We start from the raw sequence: 13,214 nt of genomic DNA, 5'->3' as shown, positions 1-13,214 counted from the left end.
TTCCGTTGCGGAGTATATGGTGCACTAAATTGATGTTCTATCCCTTTCCGCAGACAAAAAATCTTCATTTGATAGTTCTTGAACTCTGTGCCGTTATCGCTTCTGATGAACTTTACCTTTCCACCAACAATATTTTCCACTTTGGTAATCAGATTAATTACCAACTGCACTGCTTCATCCTTAACTTTCAGAAAATACACCCACGAGTATCGTGAGTAGTCATCAATTACAACTAAGCAATAAGACGTTCCACCCAAACTTTTAACATTTATGGGACCAAAGAGATCCATGTGAAGCAAATCCAGAGGTGTGACAATTGAGTTAATCAGCTTGGAGTGATATGGTTTTTTGTGCTGCTTTCCTTTCTCTCATGAAAAACATTGATCTTCAAATTTGAAATTCTTCAATGGAACCCCTAGCAACAAACCATTCTTGACTATGTAATTCATTTTACGTAGATGGATATGTCCCATTCTCCGGTGCCACAATTCCGACTTAGACTCTGTTGCTTTAGACAAAAGGCATGATTCCTCTGTCGCTATCTTGGTGGACCTCATATCCATCACATATGTATTCTTCTCTCTTGGAGCTTTCATGACAACCCAATTTTTAGAGATCTTGAAACTAGGATGAAGCACGAGTGCTTCGTTCTTTGTAAAGTGCACGGTGTATTCTCGTTCACAGATTTGAGAAACACTCAGAAGATTGTGTTTCAATTCTTCCACAAAATTAACCTTCTCCAACTTGATCCTTCCGTTAGTAACTGTACCGATGCCTGAATTTATTCCTTCACTTTCCCCTGCAAAACTTATTCTTCCTCCTTGTACAACCTTCTAATCATGTAACAATTTCTTGTTACCCGTCATGTGCCGGGAACAGCCACTGTCGACAAACCACATGTTGTTCACAGTCCTATTCGACAGTTCCTGCACAGTTAAAGGAACGAATTAAAAGCAGGGGACCCAAGACCTCCTCGTCTTGGGTTGGTCAAACCTGTTAACCGGCAACCAAATCGAAGGTTGCCTAAAATTCCTTTAAGGAAAGTTGCCATTTGATCTGACAGGACGATTTCTAGAGAAACGATTTTGAGACCAGCCAAACATCCTTGAGTTTCTAGCATTAAAAGTTTTGGATGTTTCAAAGTTACGCGTTCTATGATTAACTGGGAAAGAACGAGGCTGGTGTCTTTGGAATCTTGGGTTTGCCCAATGGTTAAAGTTAGTAGATTTGACATTTTTTTCAACACCAGTTTTAAGTTTTGTTTTATTCTCAGTTTTAGTTGGCCTCATACCCTTAGATTTCTTTCTTTTCATTGGACAAGTACTGACAACGTGTCCTTTGTTATGACATCTGAAGAAACTTTTGTTCGGATTATTTGTGTTCATCCGAACATCCTTTTCAGGAGTAGCCGCAGAAGATGAGGTTGGTTTACTGATATTTTGTTTCACATAGGGGGGAACGAAAGGATTTAAAGATGATTTCTTTTCACTAAAATTAATTCTTCCCCCTTTTTTGTAACACAACTTCATCATCCACTTTACCAGAGTAGACAGACTTCCTAGAATTGAAATCTTGATTTGTGACTGGAGAATTTGTCTGAATCAATTCGTTAATATCCTTATCAACCTTCCCATGATTGGTTATATTAACGTCGGTATTGCTTGCTTGGACCTTAATGGGTGAAGTGTTGAAGTTTATGCTACATGTTACGGTCTGATCAGTCTCAACACATACAGATGGCTGATTACAAGGATTATAAGTATAATTATTGTTAAAAGGTGGTGTGACTTCCGTGAATCCAATTCCCCTTTTATTGTTAGGAGAACGTTGAACACTTAGGACATGATTAAGCATCATGGAAGAGTTCCAAAACTGTTCAAGTTTTCTACTTAGTTCCACCACTTTTACTTGATAATCAGCTATCTGTTTATCCTTTTTAGCTATAAGTTTGGTCTTTTCTTCCACTACTTCATAACTTATATCAATAACTTGTATTTTCTCAGCTAGAGTGGCCTTAAGGCATCTTATGTCTTTTTCACCAGCTTTTATTTTTACCGAATAACTATTTTCCTTTTGTTTAGAATAGTGGTGTTCTTCTTTTAAACATTTTAACTCCTTTTCCAAACTTACATACTGATCAGTTAAAGCATTCAATTGTTCAGACAGTTTCTCACATTGTTCACACTGAGGTTCAGAACATACCTCTGAGAGCTGATCGTTCACTTCTGCCATGTATGCTTGGTCCTCAAATGGTTCTTTTTCACATATTACAGTCACAATATTCACCAGATTAGCTTGTTCAATCACTTCTTCCACTTGGATGCTCCAATTATATCCTCCATCCTGTTGAGACACCATGGCTCTTGTCTCATCACCATTTCTACTCTGAGGAGTAGGCTTATTCTGACTCTTTTCAACCCTCTCATTAGTACATTCTCTTGCAAAGTGCCCATTTTGTTGATAGTTGTAACAATGAACTTTGGATTTGTCAAACCCCGGTCTCTCTCCCACGAACTTTCTTCCTGTCTTCTTCCTAAACCTTTTCACCCTTCTCACTATCATAGCCATTTTCCACTGCAGATCCATCTCCTCCATGTCATCAACATCTATCTGATCATTATCCTCATCCATGGTTGCAGGGTCAACTATCTTTCCTTTGATGTAGTTATCATAAGAAGCAATGAAAGAGGCATAAAGTGCAAACTGTTGTTCAGCGGATTTTACACTCATAGGCATCTTTAAGTAATTCAAATTTGAAGAACTTGGGGGATAGTTACCAACTGAAGATTGACGTTTTGAGGAAGTACTTCCACCAGCAAAAAATCATATATGATCCATGTTCATCACCACATGACCATCTTGAGTAGAGTTTGGTTCGCCACCTGAGTAATAAGCAGTCGATTCTGTTTTAGAACCTGAGTTTGGAGAGCCTTTTGCACCATACATTCCCGGATCCTGAACCTGATTAGTAGGCGTCTCTTTCCTTATCATATTAAGCTCATAGTTACGTAACTTTTTGACCACCTTTTCCAAATCAAAGCTTTCAAATTCTTTATCTTCTCTCATCAAAACTGTGTACATCTCCCCTTTTGGTGGAAGGACATCCAGAAGTTTTTCTACAATCTCACTCTCAGTATACTCTATGGAGTAATTATTCAACTCGGTCATCAAATGATAGTATCTTGTGATGATGTCATCAAGTGATTCATTTTTAAAGTACTTGAACACCGAGAATTGAGTTTTCAACAATTTTGTCTTGAGTTTCGAATTCCGACATTTCCTTCATAACGGTTTTCTAACGCCTCCCACAATTCTCTAGCAGACTTGTACTTCCTGAACGTATGTAGAATCTCTTGAGGTAGTGCCATGGTTATTGCTGCTAATGCTTTACTTTCTGTTTCATACATTTTCTTCTCGTCATCCTCCATCTTATTATACTTCTTTAGTTGCTCACGACCTTCAAATTCTGTTGTTGGAGGAATATAACCATCCTGAATACATACCCACATCTTTGCATCTTGGTACTTCATGTATTGCTCAAATCTGTCTTTCCAAGCAACAAAATCAGTGCCTTTAAGTAGTTTTGGAGCTTTAGTCACTGACCCAACTTCAACCTCCATCTTTACCAGTTCAGTGATGTTTATCTAAGTCATGATTAACCGAAACGAGAGTTGAAACTATACCAACTTTGTTCTGTGAACAGTAGATGGCGAAGTTAAGTTAGCTTCGCCAACACAATAACTTCGCTTAGGGCGAAGTTAGATTGTATTAACTAAGTTCGATGTGTGTTAACTTCTCCAATAACTTCGCGACTTCCCAACTTCGCCAAAACCCTAAACACAGTTGACGACAACTTCGCTGATCAATTGGATCTGATTATTAGACTGTTTATTTGATTTGGAAAGATTTGATGGTAATGATCATGATTCTATCTATTTAGACTATGATTCCATATCAAAAGAATTCTCAAATTGCTTTATAGGCCAGTTTTAGAGTTATCAAAAAAACCCTTATCCTATCTATCTATTCTATTAAAAATAGAAATAGATAAAGAATTTTTTTATAGTTGATTGTATAGTGTATACACGTAAATATACAACACAAAAAAATGGGCGGTTATTCTATTTTCATCATACAATGATTCTTTTTCTTCTTTGTATTATAATTCAACCAACTGAGATTATTCTAAGCGCGACTAGGGTAGTATGGTAGAAGAATGGTCTGAATGAACGATGTTTTACGTGAAATGATTCCGCGAAAAGTCTAGCAAAACAATTTTAACACTCGTGTGATAATCCCGAACCACACAATCACGAGCAAATGCTCTGATACCAATTGTAGGTTCCCAGCCGGATCTACACAGGAGTATCTCATACACGGAGGGTGCGGAATCCCCTAAGTATACGATTACGAGTGTATATACGAGACAACGTAATAAATACGCAGTAAACACTAACAAGTAAAACAAAGGCTTATTTGTTATTAGCTTCTAGAGCTCTTAACTAATAAACCAGCCGTCCACAAACTATGACCCAAAAGTTACAAAACATAAAGCCGAAGTTAGGTTATATAGACCTGCGACAACTTCGCCAAACACATTTAGCGAAGTTGTCCCTAACTTCGCCTACTAGCTAACTTCGCTAATAACTAAACATTAACCAACAAGTTCACCAAAACATAACAAACAATATACCGATTACAGACACGATAAACTAATGACTAATGAACTACATGCATATTGCACCAACAACTTCCTTCACCAAAACAAATCAAATGCAAGTCTTCAAATTAATGACCACATGCAAAAACCAAAAATTACATTAAAATATAAGGGGAATCGTACCAATCCTTCCATTTTATACATTTAAATTTAGATCTATTCCGAATCAAAAAAAAAAACGAACTAGCTTTAATCTTCGCGATAACATCCACCACTTTAGCGTTCTTCCTTTGAAAAACCATCTCATTTCTAGCAATCCAAATACACCATTAAGTCGTTAACACAATCCCGTGAACCGTTCTCGTCTCATGTTTCTGCAGCTTCAAACCTTTTGCTAAAGAGAGTAAATCCCTAAACTCAAACGCATATAGAGGAGGTAACCTACACCATCTCGCAACCCGATCCCACACCTCCAATGCAAAAATGCAAGCAGTAAATAAATGGGCCGATGTTTCCGTAAATCGCTACACAACGGACAAATTATATCTTGTAAAATAACACCTATCTTCGTCAATTCCACCCTAGTTGGGAGTCTATCTAGTTCCGATCGCCAAGCCATAACATTGCACTACAAAGGGATCCATCCGTTCCATCTCATTTTATAAAAATCGCTATAATTCCGAGACGTAATAAATAGTTGTTTAACCGCATATACCGTAAAATTATCTGGGCCACCACCTACCCATTTCCACGAATCCACTCCCAGATCCCAAACGTAATCATGGATCTGCTCAGAAGCCCAAAAAGTTCTCCAACCTCCTCATTTGTCCCCGTCTCTTTTTTCCAGTTCCATTTCAAATTTTTAATGGTGCTTCCAAGGGTGATTCTGCTTTCAACCAAACAATCTTTACATTTTTCTAATCTAAATAGATTAGGACATGATTCTCTAAGAGGCGTTTCTCCAATCCACAAATCGCACCAGAACCTTATAGACTTGCCATCACCAACCGAACAATAGAAAAAAGAATTCAGCTTCTTACTGTCCGAAGTGCATATTTCACCCACCCTCACGATCTCGTTCCAACATCCAGAAGAATTAGAGGAGAGAGGAAGCGACAACTAGTTGTTTTTACTCATGTGACATTCTAAAATGACCTGCTTCCACAAATTGTTTGCTTCCTTCTTGAATATCCAATGCAATTTAAGAAGTAACGCTTCGTTAATTTCTTTCAGACGGTTAATTCCCAAACCACCCGCCTTTTTAGTTCTAGCAACTCTATCCCACGCAACCCAATTAAGTTTTTTTATCTTCACTCGTACCACCCCAAAGAAACCTCCTCATAATACCTTTCAATTTTTTTAATCACAGTCACGGGGCCTTAAAAAACGAGAAATAATATACGGGGATATTTTCGAACACTGATCTAATGAGTGTAACTCTACCCCCGATAGACAACAGTTTGGATTTCCAAGTCGCTAGACGTGTCTCCATCACATTGATCACTGGCAACCAATTGGTGATGCGATTCATGTTCGCACCCACTTTTATACCGAGCTAATTAAAAGGAACATTACCTCTTCTACATCCCAACACGCCAAGCATATTTTCCACCTCGGTGTCAGTCGTCCCTACACCAAAAGATTAGATTTATGAAGATTGATTCGTATGTTTTCTCTCGACCATTCCCCCAAACATATGTAAAAAACTCAAAGAATTCTAGCGGTCTTCTCCAAGTTTTCTCTCGACCATTCCCCCAAGATAAGCGCATCATCCGCATAAAACAAATGAGTAATATCTTGTTCATTCTCCGAAAGTTGAAGACCCGAAAGCTCACCAACCGACTTTTCATTGTTTAGAACCCACGAAAGTGCTTCCATGACAATCAAGAAGAGAAATGGGGAAATCGGGTCTCCTTGTCGGAGGCCTTTCTCACACTTGAACTCAAAAGTTGGTGAACCATTTACTAGAACCGCCGATCGAGCCGACTCCAAAATCCCTCTAATCGATAGAACCTATCGATCCGGAAAACCCATTTGCACCATTATAGATAAAAGAAAGTTCCAGTTCACATTATCGTATTCTTTCTCAAAGTCAATCTTCAATAAAAATGCCTTTTTTGTCTTTTTTCTTAAACCATCCCAAAAGCTCGTTCACAATCAAAGGGCCATCAAAAATGAAACGATAACATAAAAATGTCGATTGATTCTTCGAGATCACGAACCCCATAACCTTTTTTAGACGATTAGCAAGGACCTTAGAGATCACTTTACTAATAATCCCTATATGGGTAATAGGTCTATAATCTTTGAGTCCCAAAGGAGTGTAAACTTTAGAAATCAAAGTTATAAAAGCCGATCCACAACCAAAACTAATCAAAACTGTCTCATGAAAGTCAGAGAAAACATTTAAGAAGTCACCCTCAAAGAAACTCCAAAATCTCTTCACAAACTTGATATTAAAACCTCCGGCCCAGGGGCCTTGTCTGCACCACAAGCAAAAAACTGCATCCTTAGGTGTTGTTTGTTTTTTAAGAGATAAAATGTCTGCAGTCTGCGGACCACATCTGCAGGCATCTGTAGCAAAACTGGTGGACCAAACCTCTGCAGTCTGCAAGAGGAAGATTGTTTGTTTTTTAACGTCTGTAGGCTGCTAACAATTGCACTAATAACAATTGAACTATTATGCAAACTAATCAATTTCTACAAACATTCAAATCAATTTTTACAAAAAACTTAATTTATCATTTAGATCTCATCCATATATATATATATATATATATATATAATCTAACATGATAGGTTTAAAACTCATGTCTACACAAAAACAACTATTGACAACTTCACTAATATAAATCATTTCCAACATGAGTTGCTTACATTTTAACCCATGACCACCTCTTAATTTGTTACACACTCTATCATCGGTTACTACCGTCATTATCATGCCCACTAGTGGTGGAACCAAAAACTTCTAATCGGATGGTCTATGAATAAATTGTAAAACTAATATGGGTATTTAATGTAACTAATAAATTATATTATATATGCTAAATTGAAGAGTAAACATAAACATTGCGTGTCAAAAAAAAAAGTTATTGTGATTTACTGATTTGTGGTAAATAAGAAAGACCAAAACAAAAGAAAATGTCAAATTTGCAAAGATAGTGCAACCTTTATTTTTCCGGCTTGTTTCACCACAACTCACCTAACAACCAACTCCTTAAATAATCTGCACCCATTTCCACTGTTGCTCAATCTTTAGAGATGACCATAGTCATCAACATGCTTCCGGCACACACACACAGATCTGTTCTGATTTGTACATGTCTCGAAGACACCATCTCCGGGTTGTTCAGTTCCCGGGGGTAAACCGGCGGTGGACATTAAGTTATTATTAACTCATCTTATACTAATTTGTACCTGCAAACATCGGTATTCCGACAGGTGGACGGTGGGCTGTGGTGGGTAGAGGAGATGGTGGCAGAGGTGGCGGAGGTGGAAGGTGGGTGGAGGTGGCTGGGAAATGGAGGTGATAGAGGAAAGGAGAGGATGAGATTAGGGTTTGAAAAGATGAGAGTCTGATGAAAATTATGTGTGAGAAGAGGCTAGAAGTGGTTGGACCATGTCTGCATCGGAAAGTGGGCGCGCGGGCATTTTTTAATGAAACTTCTTCGGAAAACAAACAGTCTGCAAAGGGCAATGTCTGCGCAGCGCAGAAAGAAGAGGCCAAGAAGCTCTTTTGGGAAAAAAACAAACACCACCTTAATCTCTTTTCTAAAGAAAGGCTCGATCAGAGTATCCTTATACTCCATTGGCACCTTATTAATATCATCACATTCCATTGGTGGTCGCACTTTAATCTTTTCTTTGAAATGATCTCTAAAAAATATTAATACATGTTTCTTAACTAGGGATGGTTCAGAGACCCACTCCCCATCAATCTCCAAGCCAGGAATCACATTCCTAGCCTTTCACTCATTAACGATACTGTGAAAGAAAGCTGAGTTGTCATCTCTAAAAGAAGACCATCTGACCCAAGACTTTTGTTTCATATATTTACATTTAAAAATTTCAATCTCTTCGATGCTTTTTCTACATTCCATCCACACCCACAATTCCTCTTCTAATAAATGTCTCTCTTCCATACGCAACTCAAGATCTTCTTTTTCCACTTTAAGAATCACCATTTCTTTCCTTTCCTTAGAAAAACAGTCTTTCGACCATTTTCTAAGCATGTCTCTCAACCTCCTGAATTTTCTTAAAAGAACCATATCCGGAGGGCCAGAACAAGTATACCCGTCCAATGCCTTACCGACAACCTCTTCACAATTAGGCCTATCCAGCCAAGAATTGAACCAACGAAAAGGTTTCGGACCAAAATTATTATCAACCGAAGAAAGAGCCAAAGGTGAGTGATCCGACCGTTTTCTAGGAAGGGCTCTCAAACAAGCATTTGGCGAATATCCCAGAGCAAACAAATACCCTATCTATTTTACTTAATTTGCAACCTTCCCTGCTTTCCAAGTAGGTATATTTCATACCTTTCATGTTGTACTCCCTGGGTTCTTCTTCAAAAATAAAATCATTAAAATTCATGGCCCCCACCGGATCAAACATAGTATATTTTTCTATCTTTGGGAAAGCGAACATAATTAAAATCCTCAAAAACAACCCACCACCCCTGCCTCAACTGAAGCTCCTGAATAATCTCCTACCATAGAACCCTTTTAACTCTATTATTCTGAGGGGCATAAACATTCATTATGTTCAATATGCCTTTCCCATCTCGAAGCCAACTGGAAGTAACCAAAAAATTATCATGCTTAATCGAACAATCCTTCTGAAACACCTTTGAATCCCACATACTGACTACCCCCTGACCTACCTTCCGCGTTAACCCAATCAAACTCAAACCCAAAATCACCCCAAAATTCAGCCAACACCTCTACTTTAGGATCCGAACACATCGTCTGTTGGAGCGACAAGAATGAAGCTCCAAAATCCAACTTAATTCTATTTATTCAACCCGCCTTTCCAACAACCCCTAGCCCATGAATATTAATTGAAATAAAATTCATGACTTACATAATTGTACCCTTTCATGAGCAATCGAGTCCGCAATCTTGTCGACGTGTGACAATCTCGCACCAACTTTGTCACCAAGAATTTTGTGGCATCTACTCACACGTTTCTGACTCACTATCAACCGACCTCGAGGACTGACTTTTATTCGGACGAACTGGCCTCTCCTCTTCCGAATGAGCACGATCCCCCGCTAAAGCAGGTTCCCAATTTAAATCCAAACTTACATAAGTGCTTTCGCCTGAAGGCGTGATGTAAGTCTCACCGTTACTCTCAATCCTTCTTGAATTATTTAATCCCATCTCATAATAACTAATTTACAATAAATAAGATTAAAATCCAAAAAATATATAAATATTATAAACGAATAATGTAAAATAAATCCCGTAATACGGTGGATAAAATCTAGTGTATATATGTGTCTGTGTGTATACACACACACTAGTTTTTGCCCCTTGTTATAGTGGTTTATTTAGGTTTTTGTTTTTAAACATTTTGTTATTTTATTGTTTGTAGTGACTTATTTTATTTCGTTTTGATTTAGTACAATTAGTTTGTATTGTTCGTTATATTTTAATGTTTGAGCTATTTCAATTGTGATGCGTAGTTTTTTTAGATTTTTAACAAACAAACATGAACGAACACGAACACATCCATTTTTAAATGAAAACCCATGAACATAGATATTTGTCTTAAAATAGCCTTCATTAGGGTTTTGAAAGTGTGACGAACATGGAGATGTGAAAAGAGAAAAAAAACAAAACCCGTTTTATTTGACGTGATCCAAACCCCATCGGTAGACCCATGACCCACGAATTTCGATTAAATTAATTAGAGGCCTTCATTTTAAATGGAGCAATTTGTGACACGCGAGAAAGGGGAGCGATATGAGGGCTTTAAATGTAGACAGTGAATATATATATAGTAAGGATACTAAAAAAACCATTTGAAAATTGAGAACTTTGAAAACTATTTTCAACCAATAAAAAACCTCTAAAAAATCATAAAACAAAAAAAACAAAAATTTTTAAAAAGTAAAAAAACCAAAATTCTTATATTTCATTCCGGTTTTAAAAAAAACTTCTTATTATATACATGTGTATAATTTCATTAAATCTTTAGTTACGTAATGTACACATATGTACATTATCATTTACCTTAAATTGTACATATGTGTAAAAACATGTATAAAATTAAAAAAAATAAGTATTATACATATGCTTATAATTTTGTTAAACCGATATTTTTTTTCAATTTTATTATATATTTTTTATAAAATCGGGATGAAAAATAATTTTTTTTGGTTTTTTTACTTTTTTTATTTTCGACTTTTTTTGTTTATAATTTTTTTAATTTTTGTTAAAAAGAGTTTTTTTGTAGTTTAAAATGTTTCTCAAAGTTCTCAATTTCAAAATAGTACTTACATAATCCTAATCCTCTATATATATATATATATATATATAAAATGGTTCAAATAAGAATATGGAGTTTCCTAAGAATGGTAAGAACCAACAAATTTTTGACATTTGGCATTACAAATGATGGTGAAAGAACAATTCTAGGAAACTATGTCGGTTATAATGATTAATGAGTAATTCTAGGAAACTATGTCGGTTATTGGTGATTTTAATCTCAATCATTGATTAACATGATCCAATTACTATGATTTATTCTTAGTCTTCCTAGAAAACTACTTATATTTCTAACTTTTCTTTTTCCTTTCATTTCATAATAACTTGATTAATGCATGGATGGATCATTTTTTTCTTAAAATTATATTATAAAACACATACCGTCAAGCACCATAGCATACTTAATTTTCGATCTCAAGACCGAATCAGGAACCCAGTTCCTAGCGGGTTCGGTTATAAGCCTCTTTGAACCTATTTCATTTGAACTAAATCTTTTCATATTCTTTTTAAAATGTTGTTAACATATTATTTATAACTCATTCAATTTTTAAATCCGATTTGACCAGTAGACTGGTAGGCGACCAGTAGACTGTACTTAAAAGTATGTCATCATAAAGAAAGAAGTTTTGACACATCCCAAATTTTAGAAATAAGATCCATTGTTATTATCTCATCTCGTTGGTATGTTTTCCCAATAAGACGAGGGTAATCTGTCTTAAAAACCAAACATGAACATTTCATAATAATTATGTAACATAAATTACCGCTATTTAACAAAAAATTTGACTTACCTTGTGTCAGATGAAGATGGATTGAAGATCATGTTTGAGTTCCTTAAGAATATTAATGCAATTGTTTGATGAATAATGATTGAAGATCATGAAATGGCTCATGCAGGTGTTCGTGTCAGCAAATAAATGTATTGAAACTTGGTAATAAATGCAATATTTCTTAAGTATTGTAATTAATAAAGGCATTAGTACCACCTATTTTGGTTTCGTTTTGAAAGAAATTTTAGTATCGTTATTAATAAAGGTATTGCGTACCACACTACCACCTTTGTTGACATGATGATTAAGTTTCAGTCACTTATCAAATCCTATCTATCTTACTAATAAAAGAACACATCTAATGTTACAGGGGTTCCTAACTCCTCTCCATCTTATGTAACACTACATAAGCCTTTCTAATCCCTTACTTTGTCACATGTCAACTAATAATTACTAATAAATACTACTAATAAATATTAAATAAAAATAAATTTTCAAAGACATTTCTTTGAGTATAGTATACTGCATTTAATATATACACGTATATTATAATCTATAACTTCATTTTGTATATAGAAAATTATGAAATCATTGTCTTAACTATTTTCGTTTAAAAAAATTGGTTCTAATAGCTTCAAAATGTATAATAAAAGAAGTATCTTTTTGATTTTTATGACCTAGGTTTGGGACATGTTATCTCGTGGTTTGACAATTGAGTTTGAGTCATTCTATAAAATTCGCTCATTGCACTACCCATTCTATTAATTTTGATTGGTCAAATGACAGATAAACCATTCTCAAAATGTAACATATGACTTATGCATATTTCATCAATTTATTTATATATGTGATACTTTGAACTTATTTGTATTTATAGAGATTTGTGAACAATAGCTTTTCATTTCTTATTATTATATATAAGAGATGACGAGACAAGAGTGTATGGCTTCCAAACCACATGATCACATCACGTCACTCTATGTGGGTAAGGTGCATGAGTTCATTTTATGGCAAATGTTTGCCACACAAAATTTATTCATTGTTAACCATTGAAGAATTAAAATGAATTAATAAAGATCTAAGTTGCTTTTGGGTAATGGTTGTGGGTAATTAAGGGTATAAATGAGGTGACACTACATGATTGATAGGTGCATGAGTAATACCCATGACTGCCCATTCCCTTCTAATATGTAATTTTAGTCATACAAAGTATTTAAAGATTTATCATTTATGTCGTTGTCATTATCCAACCCTTGAAATATACATGTAATACACACACTAGTTTGATCC

At 35.7% G+C, this 13,214-nt stretch overlaps 1 protein-coding gene across 1 annotated transcript in view; it reads left to right on the top strand.

The window, feature by feature from the left end:
- LOC143582102 (uncharacterized) overlaps nucleotides 1-12,390 on the top strand; it is a 34,456-nt gene extending 22,066 nt beyond the window's left edge. The window contains exon 5 of the mRNA XM_077064740.1: nucleotides 11,956-12,390. Coding sequence (XP_076920855.1) covers nucleotides 11,956-12,014 — 59 coding nt within the window. The 3' untranslated portion in view covers nucleotides 12,015-12,390. The remainder of the gene's footprint in view (nucleotides 1-11,955) is intronic.
- Nucleotides 12,391-13,214: the final 824 nt, after the last annotated feature.

Source organism: Bidens hawaiensis, unplaced genomic scaffold (assembly GCF_021521415.1).
Source record: "Bidens hawaiensis isolate Kalapana, Puna unplaced genomic scaffold, B.hawaiensis_p1.1 tig00031452_1, whole genome shotgun sequence".
In the NCBI taxonomy this organism is placed as follows: domain Eukaryota; kingdom Viridiplantae; phylum Streptophyta; class Magnoliopsida; order Asterales; family Asteraceae; genus Bidens; species Bidens hawaiensis.
This window is presented reverse-complemented; position numbering and strand designations above follow the sequence as displayed.